The sequence below is a fragment of the Myxine glutinosa genome, chromosome 10 (assembly GCF_964187855.1).
Source record: "Myxine glutinosa chromosome 10, kmMyxGlut1.1, whole genome shotgun sequence".
Lineage (NCBI taxonomy): Eukaryota > Metazoa > Chordata > Myxini > Myxiniformes > Myxinidae > Myxine > Myxine glutinosa.
The window spans coordinates 45479267-45503557 of record NC_136270.1 but is presented as its reverse complement, the minus strand read 5'-3'; the positions used below and the strand labels follow the sequence as shown (position 1 = coordinate 45503557).

The following is a 24291-nucleotide window of genomic DNA, read 5'->3' as shown; positions in this document are numbered from 1 at the left end:
AGCGTGGAAAAGGGTATTGGGTCGACTTTACACGTACCTTTGGTACCCACGCTGCCACGAATACGGAGACCGGACCTCACACAAGCCACGCTAATCGAGTACGCCGAGCGGTTTGCGTATCACGTGACTCGTGCCGTTACTTTTATTGAACCCGATTCGAGCGGTTCTGTTCGTGCGATGCTAAGCCAATAGTGAAAGGATGGAAACGATCAAATAAGAGGAAGAACACGGGTTTATTTATAATGTACAATGATCCGAATAAAGGGAAGGGACACAGAGCAGGCACTTAAGCAGTCTTAACTTAAGCCCAGACAAAGGGCCCACTCACTCACGCGGGGAAAAGGAGGAAGAGCAAGTTCGCGCGCCAAACGCGCTTTGCCGTCGGTCGCTCCCGGACAGCTCGCCCGGCGTGGCCCTCTGGTGGTCACGGCACGTATGCAGGGAGCCCAGGTGGGAGGGTCGTCGGCGTAGGTGGCTCCTGAATGGATCGTCTCCACACCGCGCGATTAATACAGCCACAGGGTATGGGGAATTCGTGTACAGAGAGGCTATAACAAGCAATTCAATCCACTCGTGGTGGGACAACAGCTCGGACGGGGAGACTCTCACTCGTTCTGCTTCTCACCGATTCTCGTTCTGACGCGTTCTCTGACTCTCTGCTTGGGGGTTCTCACCATGTCTCACTTCTGGCTCACCGATTCTGACTCACTCAGGGGATGGGCGACTCTCTCTCTTGTCTGATGCGGGGGGCTCGGGGCAGGTTTTATATAGCCCCTCCCCGGTCCTGCCCGAATGTTCCAAGCCCCTCCTCTCACCGCCGTTGTGAGCCACTCCCCTTGAGCTCTGATTGGCGACTCGTTGCTTACCGGCCACTCCCTGCAGCTCCTCCCTTCGGCCTTGCCAGACTTGTTCCAGGCCAAGCACATGGTATTTCAGCTCAAAGAACACCTAACTCACTGGCCTGCTCAATGCAAAACTAACACAGGAAAGGACTACGCTTACATTTACTAAGAAATAACTAAACTACAGCGAGGCTACATGTTGTGGTGCGTCTACCTACGAGGGGGGTCATCCTTTATTCACAAAACCGTAACAATATATATATAAATATTGTTACAGACACGACTTTGATGTTATGGTGGGCCGAGCGGAATGGCCGCCGTGTCCGCACAAGTTACCCGATTATACTCGAACCTTGGCCGAGTCGCGCTACGCTAGATCAATGAAGGAAAAGGACACAACGGCTGGGATTAAAATGACACGACACCAGGGATACGGTTCTCAAGACCTCCGGAGGAGGTTATAATATGGCGGAAGGTTAGATTACAGGAATGAGAGGGACAGCATAGAAAGATAGGCACTTAGACACACTTATCTTATTCCCGACAGACCACAGATAAACGGGACAAAACTGACTCACACGGGGATTGATGGCAAGGAAAGCGGGTAGTCGATGGCTCAAGGTGCACTCTTGGCTCAGGGACAGAATCGACCCGGTCCGGTCCAAAGATGCGGGAGGTCTCACTGCGCTCGGAGGTCAGGTCGCGACTGGTTCTTCCAAGCTGGGGGCGCATCTGACCTCACATCCGGTAAGTGGCCGCGTATATCCGGCGGGGAGTGACACGCCCTCGGCTCGTTAGCTCCGCCCCAGATGGAATCGGCCCGTTGCTTCTCATTGGGTGCGGGGGTTACCGGCTCCGCCCTTGACGAGGGGCCGACAGGCAGCCCCTTCGTGGTAACCCCGTCGGCGCACATGGGTAATGGCGGCTAACCGAGCCGGAGTGAGGACGCACACTCCCCGCGCGCTGTTGTGGTAGTTGTTGTTGTTGTTGTTGCATGGGGAAGATGGGAGGAGGTATGGGGAGGTCCTAAACTCACTACTGGTGCCATACAATCACATTCTGGTGCAACGAAGAGTCAGAATTAATGGAAACGAGTCCTTAACTGACATAGACTAAGAATAACTAGCAAGAGGTCCGAAAGTTGTCTACGTGAGATGCGGTGGACCTGGGCACGACATTTAATGGGGGAAGAAGGGGAAGGTCGGTTCTACAGAGTGTTATTTACAGGCAATGGGACTAGGGAATGGGGGATTGGGGATAGTTGGGGAGTATTGGGGAAATAGGGGAATATTTACAAGCGGATATGGAGGCCAAGTCCCATATCCGCAACAATATATATAGCCTAAATGCAAAACGTTACGTTTGGTGCTAACACAGCACATCACACAAAGAACACCATCGCTACCGTGAAGCACGGTGGTGGCAGCATCATGTTAAGGGGATGTTTCTCATCAGCAGGGACTGGGGCACTTGTCAGGATAGAAGGGAAAATGGATGGAGCAAAATACAGAAAAATCCTAAAAGAAAACCTGCCCACTGCACGAAAGCTGAAATTGGGACGGCAGTTCACCTTCCAGCATGACGACCAGTAGCACACAGCCGAAGCGACACTGGAGTGGCTAAGGAACAAAAATATTAATGTCTTTGACTTGCCCAGTCAGAAACCCAACCTAAATCCGATCGAAAATCTGTGGCATGACGAAGATTTCTGTCCATCAACGCTCCCCACGCAACTTGACTGAGCTTGAACAGTTTTGTACAGAAGAATGGGCAAATATTGCCCAATCAAGGTGTGAAAAGTTGGTAGAGACCTATCCCTGTGGACTCGCAACTAATTGCTGTCAAAGGTTCTTCCACCAAGGAATTATTAACTCAGGGGGGTGGACACTTATCCAACCAAGACAATCTAGTTTTGTATTTTAAATTAATTTTCTGAAATTTGTAGAATTTGTTTTTCACTTGCAAGTTGTGGGTTACGATGTTTAAATAAAGGTGGAAAAGGTCTCATTTAATGCAATATTTTGAAAGGGGGTGTCGACTTTCTCTCGGCACTGTATATTAATATATTTATTTATTTCTATATATATATATATATATATATATATATATATATATATATATATATATATATATATATATATACATATATATATATATATATATATATATATATATATATACATATATATATATATATATATATATATATATATATATATATATATATATATATATATATATATATATATATGTACATATATGTACATATATATATATATATACAGACTTGGCATTTAATATGGAATATTTTTTTTTCTTGACTTGGATTTACTTTCTTAACTCAGTATATCAATCTGGTGAGTTTCTTTTACACTTTGGTGATATATTTGTTAAAAGAACCATGTCACTGATTGTCTGTCGCAGCAAGAAGTCAACAACAGGATTATATCACAGGTGGCGTGGCAAAATGTACGGACAGGTGCATTTGATGATTGGCTTCACAGTCGGGTATACAAGGTTTGTTGCGTTCTGTATTAGTGGAAAACAACTGCTGCACGTCTCCAAAAGTTATTGCCGCTTCCTCTGGAGATGGTCCGTCAACTCGACAATGCTGTTTGTCATGGAGTAGTGGCTTTACGAAATTACGGCATGAAACAGCATGCTATTGCTCGGCAGTATGGCATCACTCAAGGTCAGGTGTCAAAGATCCTGAAACAAAATGCTCAGAGGGGTGTCCCTACTCCAATACCGAGGCCAGGACGTCCACGCAGAACCACAAGGAGGGATGATCGCCAGCTGCACCGGTTCGTCCGCAATGGCCGTACCAAGTCAGCTAGTCGGCTTAGGGCTGAGTGGCAGCAACTGACAAATGTGCCTGTATCCAGAAGGCTAGTCAACCAACGACTGGTTCAAGCAGGCTATCGTGCCAGGCGTCCCCTGAGAAAGCCATGCCTGACCAGACAACACCGCCAGCGCCGATTGCAGTGGGCCAGAGAGCAGCGTCAATGGCAGCCAGGACACTGGAATCACGTGACCTTCAGTGACGAGTCTAGATTTCTGGTCTATCGTCAAGATGGACGCGTCCGAGTGCGCAGACAAGTGCATGAAGCCTACAACAAACATTGTATAGTGCCAAGAGTCCAAGGTGGTGGGGTGACCGTTTGGGCTGCTTTTCATGCAGGGGGCAAAACTGACCTGGTTGTTCTGAATGGAAACCTGAACCAGTTCAAGTACAGGGCCATTCTGGAAGAAACATTGCTTCCATTTGCTCGTGCAGCCTTTCGAGGAAACTTTGTCTTCCAAGATGACAATGCACGGCCTCATTGTGCTCGCATGATCCAACACTTTCTTGTTGACCGTGGTGTAGAGCATATGGAGTGGCCTGCCATGTCCCCGGATATGAATCCGATAGAGAACCTGTGGGCAGAATTAACGCGTCAAATCGACCACTTGCACCAGCAGCCGACCTCTGTGCGTGAATTGCAGCAGGCTATTGTCACTGCATGGCAAGCAATTCCTGTCCAAACCTTGGCGCATCTCGTGAACAGCATGCCTCAACGTGTACGTGCTCTCCTGAATGCTCGTGGGGGTTACACGACGTACTGAACTGTAATTTTACTGTCCGTAATCCCAGTCGTAATTTAACTTTTGTTTTTGTTAAAAAAAAAAATCGCTATTGTGCAAAATAAAGAGATACTTCTGGAAAACGTACAGAAGCTTAACACAGTACTGTCCATGAATTGAGTTCGATATCAGTTTACATCACTTTCAAGGATCAATTTATTTGTTTCGAAATGTCAAATGTGGTTTTTGTTTCTTTTAAAGGTCACTTTAACAAAATCTAGAATAATTTCAACATAATTCCAATGAACTTTTGGTTCTAAGACATCTTGAAAAGTAAGTTCACCATTAAGGTATCCCATCCACCTATGCTGTATCTTAATGGGAGCGACAAGCACCGCCTGCCACACGGTACATTATCTCTGGTATCCACTCATCATATGGAGTCGCCCTAATGCGACCGGGAGTATCAGATTATAATTTACGTTATCCAGCCTCATGAGCACACACTGTGATGTCACGTACGTGCGCTTTGCCTGCCAAGCTCCGGAAGAGCCATCCAACAGTGCGTAATTTAGATCTTAGTTCAGATACTGTCATAAGTGCATACAAAAACTCAGTTACCGACCTGGTCGGATGGCTCTTCTGGAGCTTGGCAGGCAAAGCGCACGTACGTGATGGTGACGTCACAGCGTGGGCGCATTCGGCTGGAGAACTTAAATTATAAATCTGATATTTATATATATATATATATATATATATATATATATATATATGCACTCCTTGACAGAATGAGCTGAAAACTGGTGCTTGTACCTGGAGGTGCCCAGGAAGGTTTTAGAGGGTAAAAAGAAAAACTATTCCTGTGGAATCAGGATGGAAGAAGGACCCCAATTCTTTCGAAATGTGTATGGCACAGCGCCCCTCCCGATGTGGGTGACTTTTTCAAGTCAAGTGTCCATAGTTCTGGGGGGTCATCCGTCCAATTTGGGTGGTTCATCCATCCATAATTCTGGGGGATTCATCTCTCTAAATCTGGGCAATCATTGTCTATAATTCTGGGGGATCAACTGTCTGTAAATCTGGGTGATCATTGCCTATAATACTGGGGGATAATAAGTCCATAAAACTGGGGGATCATCTGTCCATAATGCTGGGGGATAATCCGTCCGTAATTCTGGGGCATCTGTCCGTAATACTGGGGGAGCATCCATCCGTAACTCTTGGGGGAACATTCGTCCGTAATTTTGGGGGATCATCCGGCCGTAATTCTGCGGGATCATTCGTCCGTAATTCTAGGGCATCATTCGTCTGTAATTCTGGGGCATCATATGTCCGTAATTCTGGGGGATAATCCATCTGTAATTCTGGGGCATCATTCGTCCGTAATTCTGGGGCATCATTCCTACGTAATTCTGGGGCATCATTCGTCCGTAATTCTGGGGCATCATTCGTCCGTAATTCTGGGACATCATTTATCCGTAATTCTGGGGCATCATCTGTCTGTAATTTTGGGGCATCATTCGTCGATAATTCTGGGGGATAATCCATCTGTAATTCTGGGGCATCATTCGTCTGTAATTCTGGGGCATCATCTGTCTCTAAATCTTGGTGATCATTGTCTATAATTCTGGGGGATCATTGTCTATTATTCTTTGGGATCATCTGTCTGCAAATCTTTGCGAACATTATCCATAATTCTGGGGGATCATCCGTCTGTAATTTGGGGGGAATCATCCGTTCATAATTATGTGGGATAATCCGTCTGTAAATCTGGGGGATCATCTGTCCATAATTCTGGGGGATAATCTGTCCGTAATTCTGGGGCATCATATGTCTGTAATACAGGGGCATCATCTGTCTCTAAATCTGGGTCATAATTGTCTATAATTCTTTGGGATCATCTGTCTGCAAATCTTGGCGATCAATGTCTATAATTCTGGGGGATCATCTGGTCTGTAATTCGGGGGTAATCATCCTTTTGTAATTATGGGGGATAATCCGTCCGTAAACCTGGGGGATCATCTGTCCGTAATACTGGGGCATCATCCATCCGTAATTCTAGGGGATCATCCGTCCGTAACTCTGGGGGAACATTCGTCCGTAATTCTGGGGGAACATTAATCCGTAATTCTGGGGGATCATTCGTCTGTAATTCTGGGACATCATCCTTCTGTAATTCTAGGGGATCATTCGTCCATAATTATGGGGGATAAAATGTCCGTAATTCTGGGGGAATATTCGTCCGTAATGCTGGGAGATTATTCGTCCGTAATTTTGGGGGATAATCCGTCTGTAATTCTGCGGGAACATTCGTCCGTAATTTTGGGGGATAATCCGTCTGTAATTCTGCGGGAACATTCGTCCATAATTCTGGGGCATCATTCATCCGTAATTCTGGGGCATCATCTGTCCGTAATTCTGGAGGAACATTGGTCCGTAATTCTGGGGGATCATTCGTCTGTAATTCTGGGGGAACATTCGTCCGTACTTTTGGGGGATAATCCATCTGTAATTCTGTGGGAACATTCGTCCGTAATTTTGGGGGATAATCCATCTGTAATTCTGTGGGAACATTCGTCCGTAATTTTGGGGGATAATCCGTCTGTAATTCTGTGGGAACATTCGTCTGTAATTTTGGGGGATAATCCGTCTGTAATTCTGTGGGAACATTCGTCCGTAATTTTGGGGGATAATCCGTCTGTAATTCTGCGGGAACATTCGTCCGTAATTCTGGGGGATAATCCATCTGTAAATCTGTGGGAACATTCGTCCGTAATTTTGGGGGATAATCCGTCTGTAATTCTGTGGGAACATTCGTCCGTAATTTTGGGGGATAATCCGTCTGTAATTCTGCGGGAACATTCGTCCGTAATTTTGGGGGATAATCCGTCTGTAATTCTGCGGGAACATTCGTCCGTAATTCTGGGGGATAATCCGTCTGTAATTCTGCGGGAACATTCGTCCGTAATTCTGGGGGATAATCCGTCTGTAATTCTGGGGGAACATTCGTCCGTAATTCTGGGGCATCATTCATCCGTAATTCTGGGGCATCATCTGTCCGTAATTCTGGAGGAACATTGGTCCGTAATTCTGGGGAATCATTCGTCCGTAATTCTGGGGGAACATTCGTCCGTAATTCTGGGGGATAATCCGTCTGTAATTCTGGGGCATCATTTGTCCATAATTCTGGGGCATCATTCATCCGTAATTCTGGGGCATCATCTGTCCGTAATTCTGGAGGAACATTGGTCCGTAATTCTGGGGAATCATTCGTCCGTAATTCTGGGGGAACATTCGTCCGTAATTCTGGGGGAACATTCGTCCGTACTTTTGGGGGATAATCCGTCTAATTTTGTGGGAACATTCGTCCGTAATTCTGGGGGATACTCCATCTGTAAATCTGTGGGAGCATTCGTCCGTAATCCGTCACCTTCTCAAATATGTGGAACGATTTTGTGACGCTGCATAGTTTGGAAGTGGAGACCATCATTGCTCATGAGCAGCATTCGTTTTCTTCTTTGTCATGTTTATCTCTCTTTGGTATTCAACTCTTATCATGTCCTGAAAAAATAATGGTACAGTATTCATTACAAGTTGCAATGTGAGTTGTTGTTTTTTACCCTCGCCTGAGGAGAGGGTATTGCATTTGAGTCCTTTTGTCTGTTTGTCCGCACAAAATAAATGTGATTTTCTCTGCGACCGTTTGTCCGATTGACAGGAAACTTTCACTGAAGGTGCAACTCCACATGCATAATTTTTAATGTTAATTATGACGTCATAGGTCACGTGGTTCGGCCGCCATCTTGGAAAAACCGAAAAACTTTGCACCTCTGTATCTCAGTGCTGAATAGAAAAAATTGTGGCATGGCTCATTGTAAAGAACTGTCCATGGGGAATAAAATATGTTTATGATGTCATAGGTGCCTCCATTATGACGTCATAATTCGACAAGTACAAAACTTCATCCTATCAAGATGAAATTTCTTGAGCGCCACGTCGGCAAAAATTTGTGGAGAAAAAAAAAAATTAGATGTCATAGGTCACGTGGTTCGGCTGCCATCTTGGAAAAACCGAAAAGCTTTGCACATCTCTATCTCCAAAAGTGCTGAATAGAATAAATTGAGACATTGCTCATTGTAAAGATCTCTCCATGGGGAATAAAATATGTTAATGATGATGTCATAGGTGCCACCATTATGACGTCCTAATTTGACGAGTACAAAACTTTATCCGATCAAGATGAAATTTCTTGAGCATAATCTAGGAATAAATTAATTTAGGGGGAAAATAATGACATCATCGGTCACGTGGTTCGGCCGCCATATGTTTTTTAACATAAATCCTTAAAAACCACTGAAATTACATCCTGGCGAGGGTTTGCAATCTGATTGCTCTTTCTAGTTGTTTTTTTTTTTAAGTTACCTCCATCACTAATGTCATGTATAGACTGAGTGAAGATATGTTGATGAATTGAAATTCCTCTGTTCATAATATCCTTTACCTGGGAACTCGTCACAACCAGGAAAGACCAAACATCACGTGAATGCCCTTAAAATGGGCTGCTATCTCTTCACTCCTGTGTGACTCGTTCTTCCAGTTGGCCAGGCTTGTTGAAAGCCAGTACATGCTGTGTCCCTTAATTCCTGAGGTCATGGCAAGATAATCTCCCTGCTGCCAACTCTCTCGGCCATGGCACAGAGCCGAGGGCAAACCTCACATGGTGTGCCAAAGTGTTGGTGAATGATTTAACATAATTATTTTATTTTTTGTATGCTTGGTCGAGGTTCGTATAAGAAAGAGCTAACATAATTTTGCTAATCTGAAGGTACTGTCGTTGTGATAATTTGTTGACGCATTCATTTCATGTTTTGGTGGAATGATGATGTATGTAGTACCTGAAGCATCTGATTGAGACCGGGAATTCCTTCTTCGGTTTGTGACAACAGAGGCCTGGGAACCTGAAAACGTTGCTGGTCCATGAATCATTTTACTTGAGCGGATGTGATAGGAAAGCATCCTGCACAGACACTTATTTGGCCTCGTTGAAGGTAGGGTTTAGATGTGAGTCGTTGGCATGCATGCGGCATATGCACTGGCACACCATGTACACCAGATCAGATAGATTCCACCATAACTCTGAAAATCAGTGATGGCGTTTCGCCCAACAGTCCGATAGCAACATAATAATTCTCCCGGGACCAACTTTATTTCCAGTTTAGAATTTTAATGGTTAATACTGAATGGCTGCGTTCAGCAGGTTTTGAACTGGTGACTTCATGCTGGGATTCCATTCCATTGTCCTCACCTTTAGCTTTGGATTCCATTTCATTGTCTTCACCTTTAGGCTTGGATTCCATTTCATTGTCTTCACCTTTAGGCTTGGATTCCATTTCATTGTCCTCATCTTTAGGCCACCGTGTACCGTTGCTTGTATTTTGTAACCTGATTTTTTTTTTTTTTTGTATACAAGATCGAGGCTCGTGTAAGCGCTAACATGAAGCACACAAAAAAAACAACATAAACGGACACACAATACATACAATAAAGGGAGCGGGAGACAAGATGGGGAGAGAGAGGGAAGCACACAAGTACAACAGCAGAGAACAGGGACATCGGGAGATCTGTGGGAGGGAAAGGGAGATCCTCACCACTTCCTCACACTAATAGAATCCTCACCACTTATTTGTTTCATCGTGATTTATTTTGGGACCCATTATACAGTTGTGTGCTTCTGACTTCAACAGGTAACCTTTTAGTCATAGATTTGCACAGATTGATGTAAACTACCGTAATCACACAAATGGACACTAAAATAAATATTTCGATCAGGCCTAATTATCCCCACAACACAAATCACTCTGAAGCAAGTAAGTGGGTGAGGATTGTATATAATATTATACATTATAGCATATACATTATAGCATATATATATATATATTATAGTATTGCGGTTTTGGGAAACCACTAAAAAGTAATTGGCAACCACCATACAGGTCCCTTAGAATAGTTATTTCAGAGCAGACCATTATCTCAGTCCCTTTCACTTATGTCGGGTTATTATGTCTTCATGCGTTGGGGAAAAGGAAAGAGGTCCTCCACCCATAAGGGATAATGCCCCAGGCTCGAAGGCACACCATGGTGTCCAGGTTCAGAAACCCACCAATCAGGGTGAAAATTACTTTGGGGGAACTTGTGGGCCGGAGTAACGGTCTCCACCAATAGGGAGCCAGGAGACATCAAATATTTCTCCACACCCTCGGCGAGGGTGAACAAAGGGATTTTGAAGACGTTTTTGCACTCTCTTGGTTCTTGAACACTGTGGACCTAACACGTGCCTGTATTGATTCTCTCTCTCGCCCCACTGAGCACGTGGACACTTTGTTCTTGGCTGGTCTCCCTCTCGCAGGCCTCTACATCTGCATATTCGAGTCTGGGCCTGTCTCTTGTACACTCACCACGTGCCTGCAATATTGCTCCACTCTGGACCTGTCTCTGTCGACTTTGGGCCTATCACTCTGCTGGGTTCACTGAGCACATGTGCTCCACTCTTGGGGCCTGGATTGTTGACCAAACACGTGTGCTCCTATGTTGGCCTGGGTCACTCTTCCATTCAGACTTCACGCTTGCCTGTCCGCGTTGTGATCGTCATTACCCGTTCGTACTGCTCGGTGGCGGCAATGGGACGGGGGGGGGGGGGGGCGTCGTGAGGAGAGGCATCCGGAGCATCGTAGCCTTTGTGCTATCAGGTTTCCTACGTTCGTTTGTTCGTTCCACTCCCCTCCCCCGTGAAAGTGTGCTGCGCCCATGTGGTGTTTATTTGTAGTAATCGTAATAAGGCATAGAATAAGATAAGTTCCTGCTCTCGTCTGGTTTTCTTTCCTATTGAATAATTACATTGTAAATATTTGTAAATAAATCAAATTGTTAAACGTTTTCCTTTCTCTCTGCCCGTGAAAGTCTTTCCCTTCATTGATCTGCCATTGCCCACGCCCAGGTTAATATCGGCCGTAACGACATTACCATTACTCCGGCGGTTACCAACATTTTTCGCTCGGCCATATAAATTGGTGTACCACCGGAGGATACGGTGCGTTCCCCGATTGGGACTGTCACGTGGTAAAGGTAAGCTATCACACGACGGACCAATCGGCGTTCATAGTTGCTAATTCACAACCTTCTAAGGACGAAGTTATTCGTGCGCGGCAGCGGCAGGTCCGGTAAGTTCAGGAGGGAACGGAGGTTAACCCCCTCACAGTAAATCCGAACCCCAGGCCATAACACATTCGGTGTATTGGAGCGGAATTCCTGTCCGAGCACCGTAACACGTTGGTGCCAGGAGTGGGATTCCGCTCCGGCACCCTTAACTACATATACTAGCGAGGTAACCGTGCTACGCACGGGTGGGGAGCCAAAAGACGGCAAACAATGCGGACACGGTGAATGCTAAACAATGAACTAATAACTTCCACATTCCTGTGCCACCTGTCGTCGAACATCAAGAATAGACAGCAGGTTCGTGAAGGACTTCTACGAAAAACGTACCTGTTTGAATGGTTCTACAACCAGTCAATGGCGAATCTGCATATGGCAATCGGCGAATGTCGGTTAGAAAGTAGAAACCCTCATGTCATTTCGTCATTCACTTGAACTCAATATCTCTATTTTCATTCTAAACAGCATAACTCCAATCACATATTAAATAACATTAACATAAAAAATAAACTTTTACCAACAATCGTGACATAAACAAATATTTAAATCCGGATGTGAAGTAGTTCCGTATGGTTGGGTGAACACAATTACGAATTTAAAATCGTAATTGTATTGACAATTCCAAGCATCATTCCAATCATAAATTGATACCTTAACAAAATACTGTTTTACATGAAGATTGTATTGAGATATTATCAAACCAGCTCATTGCCGTCATCTGTCCACTTCCGGATTCGTGGCAGGTTTGTATTGAGTTCATTTCAAAATCATAATTTTTTGGAGGAATTTTTGAAACCTCCTACCTACCTTACAACATCAGCTGGGACCCCAAAACGTTCCACAGAAGGTTTGGCGGGGCTAGCCCCAAAACTGAGGGAGTAGTTTGGGGACTGACAGACAGATGGACATTCCTGTTTTATAATATATATGTTGGAACCCATCTGTGGATCGGTCCCAACGGCCGATGGGTCTGCGCCATCTGCGGATGTGTTGTTCACCTTGAAGGAATGTGTATGCATCAATGGTGGATGAGTATGTTTATTTGAACCTAAAAATAAGCAATTTATGTCATAAATGTTTATAAAGCAGTCCGTGACATGTGGTTTGTCGATAACCGTTTGTCGATAAGATAAAAATAAGATAATATTTTTAGGTTCAAATAAACATACTCATCCACCATTGATGCATACACATTCCTTCAAGGTGAACAACACATCCGCAGATGGCGCAGACCCATCGGCCGATGGGTCTGCATTGTCATTTCTCGTGCATCCACAGATGGGTCAGACCCATCGGCCGATGGGACCGATCCACAGATGGGTTCCAACATATATAACTGAGAAAAAGCAGAAAGTCCACACTACGGACAAGGTGCCTCATTTGTATAAAATATATAACTGGAAGAAATTAAATGAGTTGCGGACGTAGCTTCAGGACGATTTTTATTGGCGACAGGATTTCGGCCAAATAGGCCTTCTTCTTGGTCTTGGGCCAGTCACTCTTGTTGAGGATTACAACAGCAATGGCAGAGACGATGACTTTGCGTGGCAGGTGACACTTGTTGCTGGCAGGTCTTGCAGCAAGGACTGTGATGGGCCCCGATCTGTACCCCGCTGCCTCGTCAAGTTAGGGGGTTCGCTCTGTATATATTGTCACTGACTCTTGGTTTGGGGTTCACCACGAGGGGGACTTCTCGGACTCCTCCGAAACTCCGGCCCTGCAGGCTGCCGTGCCGCGGATAAGTCCGCGGCCCATCGGGTTGGTAAGAAAATTTGGACGCCAATTTATATCACCAAACCTGGCAGGGTCCCTGCTCTTTTACAAATATTACCTTTCCGGTGGGTTGTTGATGCCAATTGGGGAACGTACCGAACGTACCTATTTTGTTATGTACGACCAAGTGGAACCTTTGAGTATGCACTGTCTAATTACGGACCCACCTTCCTGTCTGTCTAATCTTACGCAATAAATCAAACCAACAGAGAGAATGAAACGAAACGGGGCAAGCCGTTGGATCGGCCCTTGACTCACCCCGGCGAATGTCGACGGACGTGTGTCAATCCTGAAACAGGAAGCAAATGATGAAATATTGAAGGGAAAGCAAGAGACAGACGTGTGCGTCAGGAGTGGAGCTGTCTCCCCAAGCTAGGGACCTCTTGGCTTGTTTGTTCTCGTACCTGTGCCTCGTGTTCGACCAATCATTGCTCCGCTCACCTAGCGACATCTGGCACAGTTTGTCCTGGCTTCAGCGTAACCGATTCTGCTTCCGGTGCAGACTTCAACGATGGCACGGACAGACAGACAAGTTGTCTCTTGATCCTCAGCGCATTTCAACAGCGTCGAACGGTCCGGCGTTCCGCCTTTTAATCCGCACAAGTGGGACGGAGACTTGGGGGCTCAAAGGCTGTGGAAGGTGGAGTTCCCGGGAGCAAAGGTCATGGCTTGCCCTTTGCCGCGTGACAGCATGTCCTCATTTGTGCGCTCAACAGGTAACCAGCCTTGCTGTCAATCATCTCCCCCCGAGTCGACTTGACTGGTTCCTTAACGTGTGCGCGTTTTTTGAAAAGCAGGAACTTCATCTCCTCCATCGTCTGAATTGTGGTTGTGTGTACTAGAGGATTGATAAAATAGAAAAGAGGATTTAACAGGAGAATAAAGGAAGAACAGGAGGTATATAGAAGAGGAAGAGGAAGAAGAAGAAGAGCGAACTAAACCGACACAAGGCATCTTCTGCGGATCTGCAGTAGATTGTCATCCATGTTTAGTGGAGAAAGGAATTGATGATTCTGATTGTCGTGCCACGGAAACGTGTAAGGGCAACTCCATCACCTCCATCCTGCTGCGCTCTGCAGTCGCTGAAGGTTGTTTACTGTGGATTTGTATCCGCTCATTGTTTCTGGATGTAAGAGGGTGGGTGTGAGGCCTTTTTGGAAGGTTTTCATCACAGGGGATCAGGAAGTCGAGCGATTCAAACTCCTGTGCTTCCGACATTGTGCCTCGACGTTACAGTACAAGCTCTAAATAGTGTTTGCATTGGAAAGTTCCCACTTTTATTTCGTGAAACTTTGACTTTCTCTCGCACCTGTGGTTGTTCGTTCTCAAGCGACGAGCCTTGGGGTTGTGGGATGGAACAGGTGTTTTTCTCTCTCTAATAATGAATGATTGCTGTCAATCTCTATGATAGGCCTTGCATTTTGGAGTTTGATTGCTTGGTTGAATGTACCAATGAATTATTGAAAATTTAAAGAAGACATTTTTGGTACATTAATTCGAGACTCTTGGAAGAGCCGGAAAATAGAAGGAACGAGAGCGACACTCGGTGGAGCACATACCTCCACCAGGCCGAACAGTTTACCTTTTGTACCCACTGATAGGCCGGATCTACATCCGTACCATTAGTCCTTGTCACACAGCAAAATCTAATCGTCTTCTTCTTGTCACCTGCCCAACTCATCCACCAAGTTTTGTCTGAATCTGTCCCAACTTTTTTTTAGATATCCTGCTCGCAGACAGACAAACAAGATGTCCTGCATATCACGATACTAGTGAAATCCAAATAAACAATGTGGTTCTCGGTTTTGATTGGTGAAACAATTCAGTAACCCAATATGCAAATTCTGTTCGAACTAGCAGAGTACCTATCCTCCAGGTGGCTCCAGATATCCTCCAGGTATCCAGGTATCCTCCAGGTGGCTCCAGATATCCTCCAGATATCCTCCAGGTGGCTGCAGATTGCACATTACTTGTTGAAAAGGTCTGGTCTTGTGTATTACAAGAAGACTATAGGTGTTTGTGTGGTGTGCATGTAAAGGGTGCTACAGGTCTAAATGATGTAAAGCTGTAAGTGTTTCAAAGAGTCTTAGGGAGTCTAGAGGTCTAAAGGGTATTTTCCAATCATTAGGGTCGAAATGGGTTAAAGGAGTCTAATGTGGATCAAGGGGTTTAAAGGGTATAAAGGTTTTTAGGGGTCAAAAGGCTCAAGCAGGTGGTCTAAGTGGGTTTAAAAGGTCTAAAAGGTCTCAAAAGGTCTTATAAGGTTTAAAGCGTCTCAAAATATCTAAAGGGTCTTAAAAGGTTTAAAGGGTCTCAAAAGGTCTAAAGGGTCTTAAAAGGTTTAAAGCATCTCAAAAGGTCTAAAAGGTCTCAAAAGGTCTTATAAGGTTTAAAGCGTCTCAAAATATCTAAAGGGTCTTAAAAGGTTTAAAGGGCCTCAAAAGGTCTAAAGGGTCTTAAAAGGTTTAAAGCATCTCAAAAGGTCTAAAGTGTCTTAAAAGGTCTGAAGGGTCTCAAAAGGTTTAAAAGGTCTTAAAAGGTTTAAATCGTCTTAAAAGGTCTAAACGGTCTCAAAAGGTCTAAAGGTTCTTAAAAGGTCTAAAGGGTCTCAAAAGGTCTAAAGGGTCTCACAAGGTCTAAAGGGTCTTAAAAGGTTTAAAGCATCTTAAAAGGTATAAAGGGTCTCAAAAGGTCTAAAGCGTCTTAAAAGGTCTAAACTCTAAAGGGTCTTAAAAGGTTTAAAGCGTCTTAAAAGGTCTAAACTCTAAAGGGTCTTAAAAGGTTTAAAGCGTCTTAAAAGGTCTGAAGGGTCTCAAAAGGTCTGAAGGGTCTCAAAAGGTCTGAAGGGTCTCAAAAGGTCTAAAGGGGTCTAAAGTGTATCTTCCAGCAGTAGTTACAGGTCTATGGGGTGAAAACGAGGGTTGTGGGTCTTTGGCTAGTCCGGTCTGTTCTGGGCAGAGCCGGTAGTCCAGGCTGCCGGAGTCTGTCCCTGCGCAGGGCTCTGCAGTCCCACGACACGTGACCCAGGCCGTCACAATTAAAACTAGATGGTATTCATAGAATACTTACCTGCGCAGTTAACTTGTTGCGAGCCAACTCTTCTGTTTTTGAACATTTCTTTTCTTTGATCCAATATGGCTGCCAGACCACGTCAGCGGTGACATCATAAATTTATATTCTCTAATATAATTGTTGCATAGATCATGCTCAATAAATTTCAAACTGATCAGAATAAGCGTTATCCCTGTCGAATTATGACGTCATAATTATGGCACCAATGACGTCATCGTTAACAACACCTATTCCCTACATGAAGTTCTTTACAATGAGCCACGTTTCAATTTTTTCTCTGCAGCGGTTTTGGAGATAGAGGTGCAACATTTTTCGGTTTTTCCAAGATGGCGCCTGTAACACATGACGTATGACGTCATGATTATCATTAAAATATTCTAAAGGTGGAGGCGTTCCTATGGTGAAAATTTCGTGTCCATCAGACCAACAGTTGCTGAAAATAAATTAATAATGATCGGATGGATGTGTTGTATTTGTCGAATTATGACGTCATAACGAAGGCACCGATGACATCATCATTAACATATCTTATTCCCCATGGGGAGTCGGTGACAATGACCCGGTCTCAATTTTTTTCCATGGAGTGGTTTCAGAGATATAGAGGTGTGACGTTTTTCCAAGATGGCGCCTGCACCACGTGACCTATGACGTCATAATAAGCAGTAAAATATTTTAAAGGAGGAGGCGCTCCTACGGTGAAAATTTCATGTCAATCGGACCAACGGTTGCCGAGAAAATGAATTTTAAAAATGCAGACACGTACGGCACACGGCACACGTACGCACATGAATGCTTAACCTCGCTTTTCGCTTCGCGAGCGCAGGGTAACTAGAACAGCACTCGGTAGAGAATATAAACCTCTGTCAGGGTGAAGAGTTTATGTTTTGTATCCACTGATAGGTCGGATCTGGATTCGGATGTGAACCAAAATCGAATCGGCTTGTTCTTGGCACTTACCCAACTCATCCACCAAGTTTAGTCACAAATCATCAACAACTTTTTGAGATATTTTGCTGTAAATCATTTTTGGCGCCATCGCCTAATGTTGAAGAATCACTTAAAATTCTCAGCTCTTGACCCGGATACGGATCTTCAAAATCGAATCATTTCGTCCTTGTCACAAACCCAACCTCTCCACCAAATATCGGCTGAATCCGTCCACAACCTTTTGAGATATCCTGTTTACAAACAGACAGACACAGGTGGAAACATAACCTCTATCTACCTTTCGTGGCGCAGGTGAGAACTCACCAGGTAAGCAGTATGCCTTGAAAATTCCAAATTTCTCCCACTGTAGTTCTGCGTTAGGGCATTCCCAGATGGGCTATGCGATGCCATCACTGGAGCCACCTGCCATGGCCCAGATCTTCTTAGATGCGGGTGCATCATTTCCCAGACCATTCTCTCCAGGTTCGCCGCACTCAGGGCGATCCCTTCCCTGAACCTGCCGTTGTTTGCAGAGCCCACCTGCCTGGCCCATAGTGATTGGGAGCCATAAGGACAGGTGAACCATGAGGTCCGGGCCTGGATGAAATGATCCAGGGTGAGGCTTTCCTGGGCAGACCCTTCCATGCCCGAATTCGTGATCCCCACTGTGTCAATGTCCTGTGCCAATTCCCCAATAATCTCATGGAGTTTACGTTTTCGACCTGCGAGCTGAACTTGAATAACCTTGCTCTGCTGTTCTTCTCCGAATCGGTGTTTTATAACCGAAATTACCTTTGTTATCGACATTGCACCGTTGGGTTGATACCTTTGTAGCTGCGCCGCGCAATACTGACGGAAGATGCACTCTACTTTTTGTTTTGTATACAGAGTCGAGGCTCATGTAAAAGCCAACACATTGAACATGAAAACATGCACAGACACATAAAACATGCAATGCAGGGAGTGGGAGACAAGAGGGGAAGAGAGGAGGAGAAGGAAGAGAGGGAAGCACACGAGCACAACAGAAGAGAACAGGGACGCACGTAGATCTGTGGAAGGGGGAGGGCTGGGGGAGGAGGGAGGGGTACACGGTATAAAGCAAATGAACACTTCTAGGAATTTCAAGAAATAATTTGGGGAATGAAAGAGGCGGATTTGGGGTGTTTTAGCGGGGGTAGAAAAGATCAAGGTTTTGGATGGGGGAAGATAAGAGATGGTGGTGAACAGCTGTTTTAAAGACCTGGAGGGTGGAGTGGGATTGAAGAGAGTGAGGGAGTTTGTTCCAGAGGCGGGAGAAAAGAGGAATGAAGGAGTGAAGGTGAGCAGAAAGTCTTGATTTTGGCAGTTTAACCAAAAGAGGGTTGCAGGCAGATCTTGTGCGACCTGAAGGAATATTTGGGGGACAGAACCCAGAGAGAGCTGGGGGGGCAAGGCCGGAGAGGAGTCGGTAGAAGACGGAAAGACCACCTACCTGCCTGCGGTGATTAAGTGAAAGGCCCTCGTAGATAGCGTCATCGCGGAAGATTCCAATGATTCTGAATGCTTTGGTTTCAACAGCGTGAAGCCGAGCTATGTGTGAGGCAGGAGCACCAGCCCAGAGGGGAGAGCAGTATTCCATTGAGCTGCGGATGAAAGCCTTGTATGTGTTGAGGAGCTCAGGTGTGCCAAGGAAGGACTTCGCACGACGGAGGATGCCCAGTCGGCGACTGGCTTTGGAGGCCAGCTTGGAAATGTGGTTTTCCCAAGAAAGATCATGGCAGATAGTGAGACCCAAAAGCTTGAGGGACAGAACTTCTTGGAGAAGATTGTTGAGAAAGTAGATGGGAGGGTTGTCCAGTCGGTCTTTTCGGAGAGACATAGTGAGAGTGTGAGATTTGTCAGGATTGAAAGACATGTTCCACTTGTTTGACCAGTCTGTGATTTTGTCCAGGTCTGCAGAGAGTGAGGAGGCTGCAGACTGCCGATCTGAGGGATGAGGAATGGAGGGGCAGAGAGTGAGGAGGCTGCTACCTGTCGATCAACTTGGTGTGTGATTTTGAAGGTGATTGGTTACACCTGAGCTAATTTACAATTGCTATTATAAGGGGGGTGGACACTTATCCAACCAAGATATTCGAGTTTTGTATTTTTAATCAATTTTCTGACTAATTTTAAATTTGTAGAATTTGTTTTTCACTTGGAAGTTGTGGGTCACGATGTGTAAATAAAGGTGGAACATGTCTGATTTAATTCCAGGTTATAAGGCAACAAAAGGTGGAAAATTTGAAGGGGGTGTAGACTTTCTAGTATGTGGGATGTGGCCGAAAATGACGTCAGAAATGTATGGGCTCAAAGGTAAGAATATTTCAAATGTGGACACAGGTCATTGTGTGCCGGTGCTTTGAGCATCTCATAACCTGAAACTGTTGCAACGATGCCCTCTGCAGGTGTAAAGTTGAAATAGCACGAAGTGGGGAACCAACCCACAAACCCGACAGGTACGTCTGATGATGATGACGTCACTTAAAACGTTAAAGGATCATCGATTTATCATTTTCGAGTCGGGATACCTGGCGCTGCCCGGTGCTGTTCTCGCCCTTGTGGTATTTTGAAGAAATAATGTTTTATTTTTAGTTAATTCATTCATTAATCAATCATGGTACTTTTTATTTTATTTTTTTGGTGGGGCCTACAACACTTCCCTACACCCACTGAAGGAATGGGGTCGGCAATCCTTTAATATCACTTTTCACAAAGCTACAAAGGTGTAAACACATTAAGGCGATTAAAAAGAAATGTAATTTTTAATTTCAAATTTTTTTGGGGCCTAAACACTCCTCGGCACTCACCGATGAGCCTCTGAAAGTTTGACCAAAATCCGTTCGGCCATCTTTGATAAAATGGCGACACATACAGACACAGACAAACATCTCGCTTGTAGTATAGAATAATGTGGAACGTAGGCCGAGGCCCTCACTTTTGCACCTTTATTCGCTTTTATATTTGTTTCTCTCCAACCGCTCGAGCGATTAACACGAAACTTTGAGCATTAGGAGCGCCTTCCCATGGAGAATGGTTTAACAAAGTCACGTGATGATTGCATGGAAAATTCCACCAGCATTCCAAAAATTCTGTTTTCTGTATGTGTGGGTTCATGGTTACAGGTGGGCCACGTATCAGGAATGAACGGGTTCGACCTCGTTACCCTCGGTCTTGGCCGGATAATGGTCGCTCACAATTGATTTCATTATTATGAATAAATAATATTCATCGAGTACATAATCTATAATAATAAAAGACAAAAATCTCTCTCTGTTTGTTTGTATGTGTTCTATGCACAGCCGCATATATTTTAAGTTACAAACTCCAACTCTGGGTAAAAATACAGCATTGTGTGTGTGGGGGGTGGGGTAACATGATCTATGTAGATGTGTACCGTGTAGCGGTGGTTGCGGCAGAGGGTTTTACAATCCCTCATTTTTCCTGAGCAATACTGAGGTAAAAGCACTCTTCGCACGGGTAAAATTGTCCTCATTCCCCTCTCCTCCCACCCCACTTCCCACCCCCATCACGGGCCTGTCAAAGATTCGTCGTCCCCCCCATAAAAAATATACACTGTATATCTCTCCCTTCCCCTTCCCATCCCCTCCGCCACCCCTCCTGCAATGCTGGGCACTTCAGCTAGTCTATAATAGTAAAAGACAGAGAGAGAGTGAGTGTGTGCGTGCGAGTGTGTGAGTGTGCGCGAGTGTGTGTGTGTGTGTGTGTGTGTGTGTGTGTGTGTGTGTGTGTGTGTGTGTGTGTGTGTGTGTGTGTGTGTGTGTGTGTGTGTGTGTGTGTGTGTGTGTTTTAAACACCCCTTTTGAAGATCATTATCCAGCACATTAACTTGTCAAAGAGATGTGGGCCCTGAGGAACGATTGTTCTTTGTTACTGTGGGAGCATGGTCGGCAGTGGGTTAAGGGGATTGTTTGTTGTTGGTTGCCTCATTTATCTGTATTGTTACCTCCACCTCCGAAGGTATGGAGGTAAAGTTTTCACCCCTGTCTGTTTGTTTGTCTGTGAAGATATCTCAAAAAGTTGTGGACGGATTCGGCCGAAATTTGGCAGAGAGGTAGTGTATGTGACAAGAACGAAATAATTAGATTTTGGTGAAGATCCCGATTCGGATCCGGCTACTAGAAATTTTTAAGTGATTCTTCACTCTTGGGAGATGGGGCCAAAAACGATGCATAGCAGGATCTCTCGAAAAGTTATGGATGGATTTGGACGAAACTTGGTGGACAGGTTGGGTGTCTGACAATGACAAATAGATTCGATTTTGGTGAAGATCTGAATATGGATTCAGATATGTGAATTATTTAACTTTTAGGTGATTCTTCACCAGTGAGAGATCGGGTGAAAAAAATATATATATATATAACATGATATTTAAAAAAGTTAAGGAAGGGTTATGAATAAACTTGGTGGACGAGTTGGTTAGGTGACAAGAACAAGCCGATTCGCTTTTGGTTCAGGTTCGAATCCAGATCCGGCCTATCAATGGGATACAAAATGCAAACTGTTCACCCTGGCAGAAGTATGCTCTCCACCGAGTGCCGTTCTCATTTCCTTTTGTTCCTTCCCCGTGCCATTCATTTTTTCATGAATCTGACTTGGTTTCCGGTGAATTCTGGTTGTCCCGGCTGTGTCGTTTGGATGTTTAGCTAACTCTGGGACCATTGGTGTATGGTTATAACACCTAGATCACATCACCTGGCCTCATGGTTTGCTCGGCCGGATATAAATAATTCACGGACTTCTACCGCCATTACCCCTGGCTGTTTCCGCAAGCATGGTAACGTGGCAAACAGGCCCGGGAACCTGCTCGGAGCAGTGGACTGAGCTGGCTGTTGCGGTCGCTTTGACGCTTGATGTCGGATACGGAACGGTCTGTCGGCTGTAACAATATAATGGAACATTTGATTGTCATTTCGTCCTCCAAATAATTTATATCACAATTTATATATTTTAGAAGAATTGTTTGAGGTGGTTACCATGGCAGCCATATATCTTCCCGAAAGGACATTTTCCAAACTGGCAACAAGCATTTTGATAAACTTACGGATGTGAACTTTCCAAAAAGAATTGTTGGAAGTTTCTACCATTGGGTACCCCCTGGACAAATGTTTTCCGTATTGCCCATGGCCTATAGTGTACCATGAATAACTAGTCTTGCTCGTGAAAGCTATTGTCACATTACCTATGGGGTTTGTAGTTGCTCTTCCAAGAAACTTAAAAATAGGGGCAATATCCCTGCTCTCACCGAGTAGAACAAGCATTCTGAGTATTGCGCTGCAATACATGTCCCCTACCGGCAGTCTGTCGTCCGGAAAACTGTTGGGGAAATTACCAAAGTTCAAAGTGCCATAACTTTGTCAAAAATGATCGAAACGTCGTGAAGTTCGAACTTGATCTGTAACTTATCATAAGGAAACCATGTGCCAAGTTTGAAATCATTAGCATTAAGAGTTTAGAAAAAAGTCCGGAAAACTGTTCTTTGCGTGGCGGACGGACAGACTGACAGACGGAGGGACGGATTGCAAACCTATAGTCCCCTCCGGTGTACACCGGCAGGGGACTAATAAACAGTATACGGCACTGACTAAAGGTATTTTAAACCAATTTCAATGGTTGCTAGAAGCCAGGGCAGCATCTAGAATCATAGTAACAAAATCATGACTTTAAACAAACAAAAAAATACCTATTTTGGGGGGCAACCCCCCACTATCCCCATCCCCTCCAGGGTAGACTCTCCTAGACCCAAATTGCATTAATGCCGTGAACAAACTTTAGTCACAACATACCAGTTGCAAATGTTTACGGACTCGCAATGCGCCATCCCATAAGATTCCCGGAACTATGTTGCAGGTGAGCTAAAAATCAGAATGGAATTTGTAATCACATAACAAAAGGACCCACAAAATCCTTTGGCAAGTGACAATTGAATTTGCTTAATGGTAGAGGGGGTAATTCGTACCCGCAGTGCATGGGGGGGGGGGGGGGGGGGGTGGGGGGGTCAGGGGGGCAAATTCCACCATGCAATATCTCAAAAAGAGCATCATCAGAACTAGTGTGCTGGTTCCCTGTGAAAAACCCATGTAATGGTTTCGCTGTTTCATCAACATGACACAGTAGGTCAGAATTCTGGGATGGGGGACGGACTTATCAGAGTCTATGGGCCGAACAATTCGCCATCACAGACTGGTCGGTGGTCTCTCTGTCTTCTATCACCTCCTTTCTGGTCTTGACATGCTTTGCATCCCCCTAGGTTCCTGAAGTGCCCATGGTCCACCAGCAACCCCCTTCTGATGAAACTCCCAAAATCCAGAATCATTGCTCACCTACACTCATTTTCCCCCCACCTGTGGAACCAACTTTCTACATTGTCTTCAATCTCATTCTTTCCTCCAGGTCTCCCCATCCAAAACCATGATCTTTTCTACCCCTATTAATCCCCTCCACCTCCCCACTCCCAAGCCCCCCATTCCCAAAATTCCTAGTTTTTTATCCTTCCTGAGAGTTTCCTTTTGTATCCATTATGTGTATTGCCTGCGCTCTCATCTACCCCCTCATTCTTACCCGCATCCGTTGTTTACCCATCTCCCCCTATTTGGTCCCTCGGCCCTGCTGTTGCTGTTTATCCCTTCTCTTTCTGCCGTCCCCTTTCTGTTCCTTTGCATCCGGATCCCTTCTGTGTTCCAGCTCGTCCACCAGACTTGATTTTGTATCCAAAAAATAAACAAAACGACACAGCACAGGCATAAATGGACGAAGTTGCTTTATCTGTGTCACAATTACCTTGTGAGTGTGATGTCACAATAGTCGTTTGATGAGGCTCCTGCACTCGCCATTTCTGTGACCAAGGCCGTTGTAACAACAT

At 45.0% G+C, this 24291-nt stretch overlaps 1 protein-coding gene across 2 annotated transcripts in view; it reads left to right on the top strand.

The window, feature by feature from the left end:
- LOC137414321 (SH2 domain-containing adapter protein F) overlaps nt 1–20678 on the top strand; it is a 69395-nt gene extending 48717 nt beyond the window's left edge. Inside the window, exons 8-11 of one of the 2 annotated variants that reach the window (XM_068099815.2) lie at nt 9353–9454; nt 19321–19431; nt 19626–19867; nt 20534–20678. In XM_068099815.2, the coding sequence (XP_067955916.1) occupies nt 9353–9387 (35 nt within the window). In that variant the 3' untranslated portion in view covers nt 9388–9454; nt 19321–19431; nt 19626–19867; nt 20534–20678. Of the gene's footprint in view, nt 1–3266; nt 3347–9352; nt 9455–19320; nt 19432–19625; nt 19868–20533 lie in introns of those variants that run through there. The other variant, XM_068099814.2, reaches the window with a different exon arrangement.
- Nucleotides 20679–24291: the final 3613 nt, after the last annotated feature.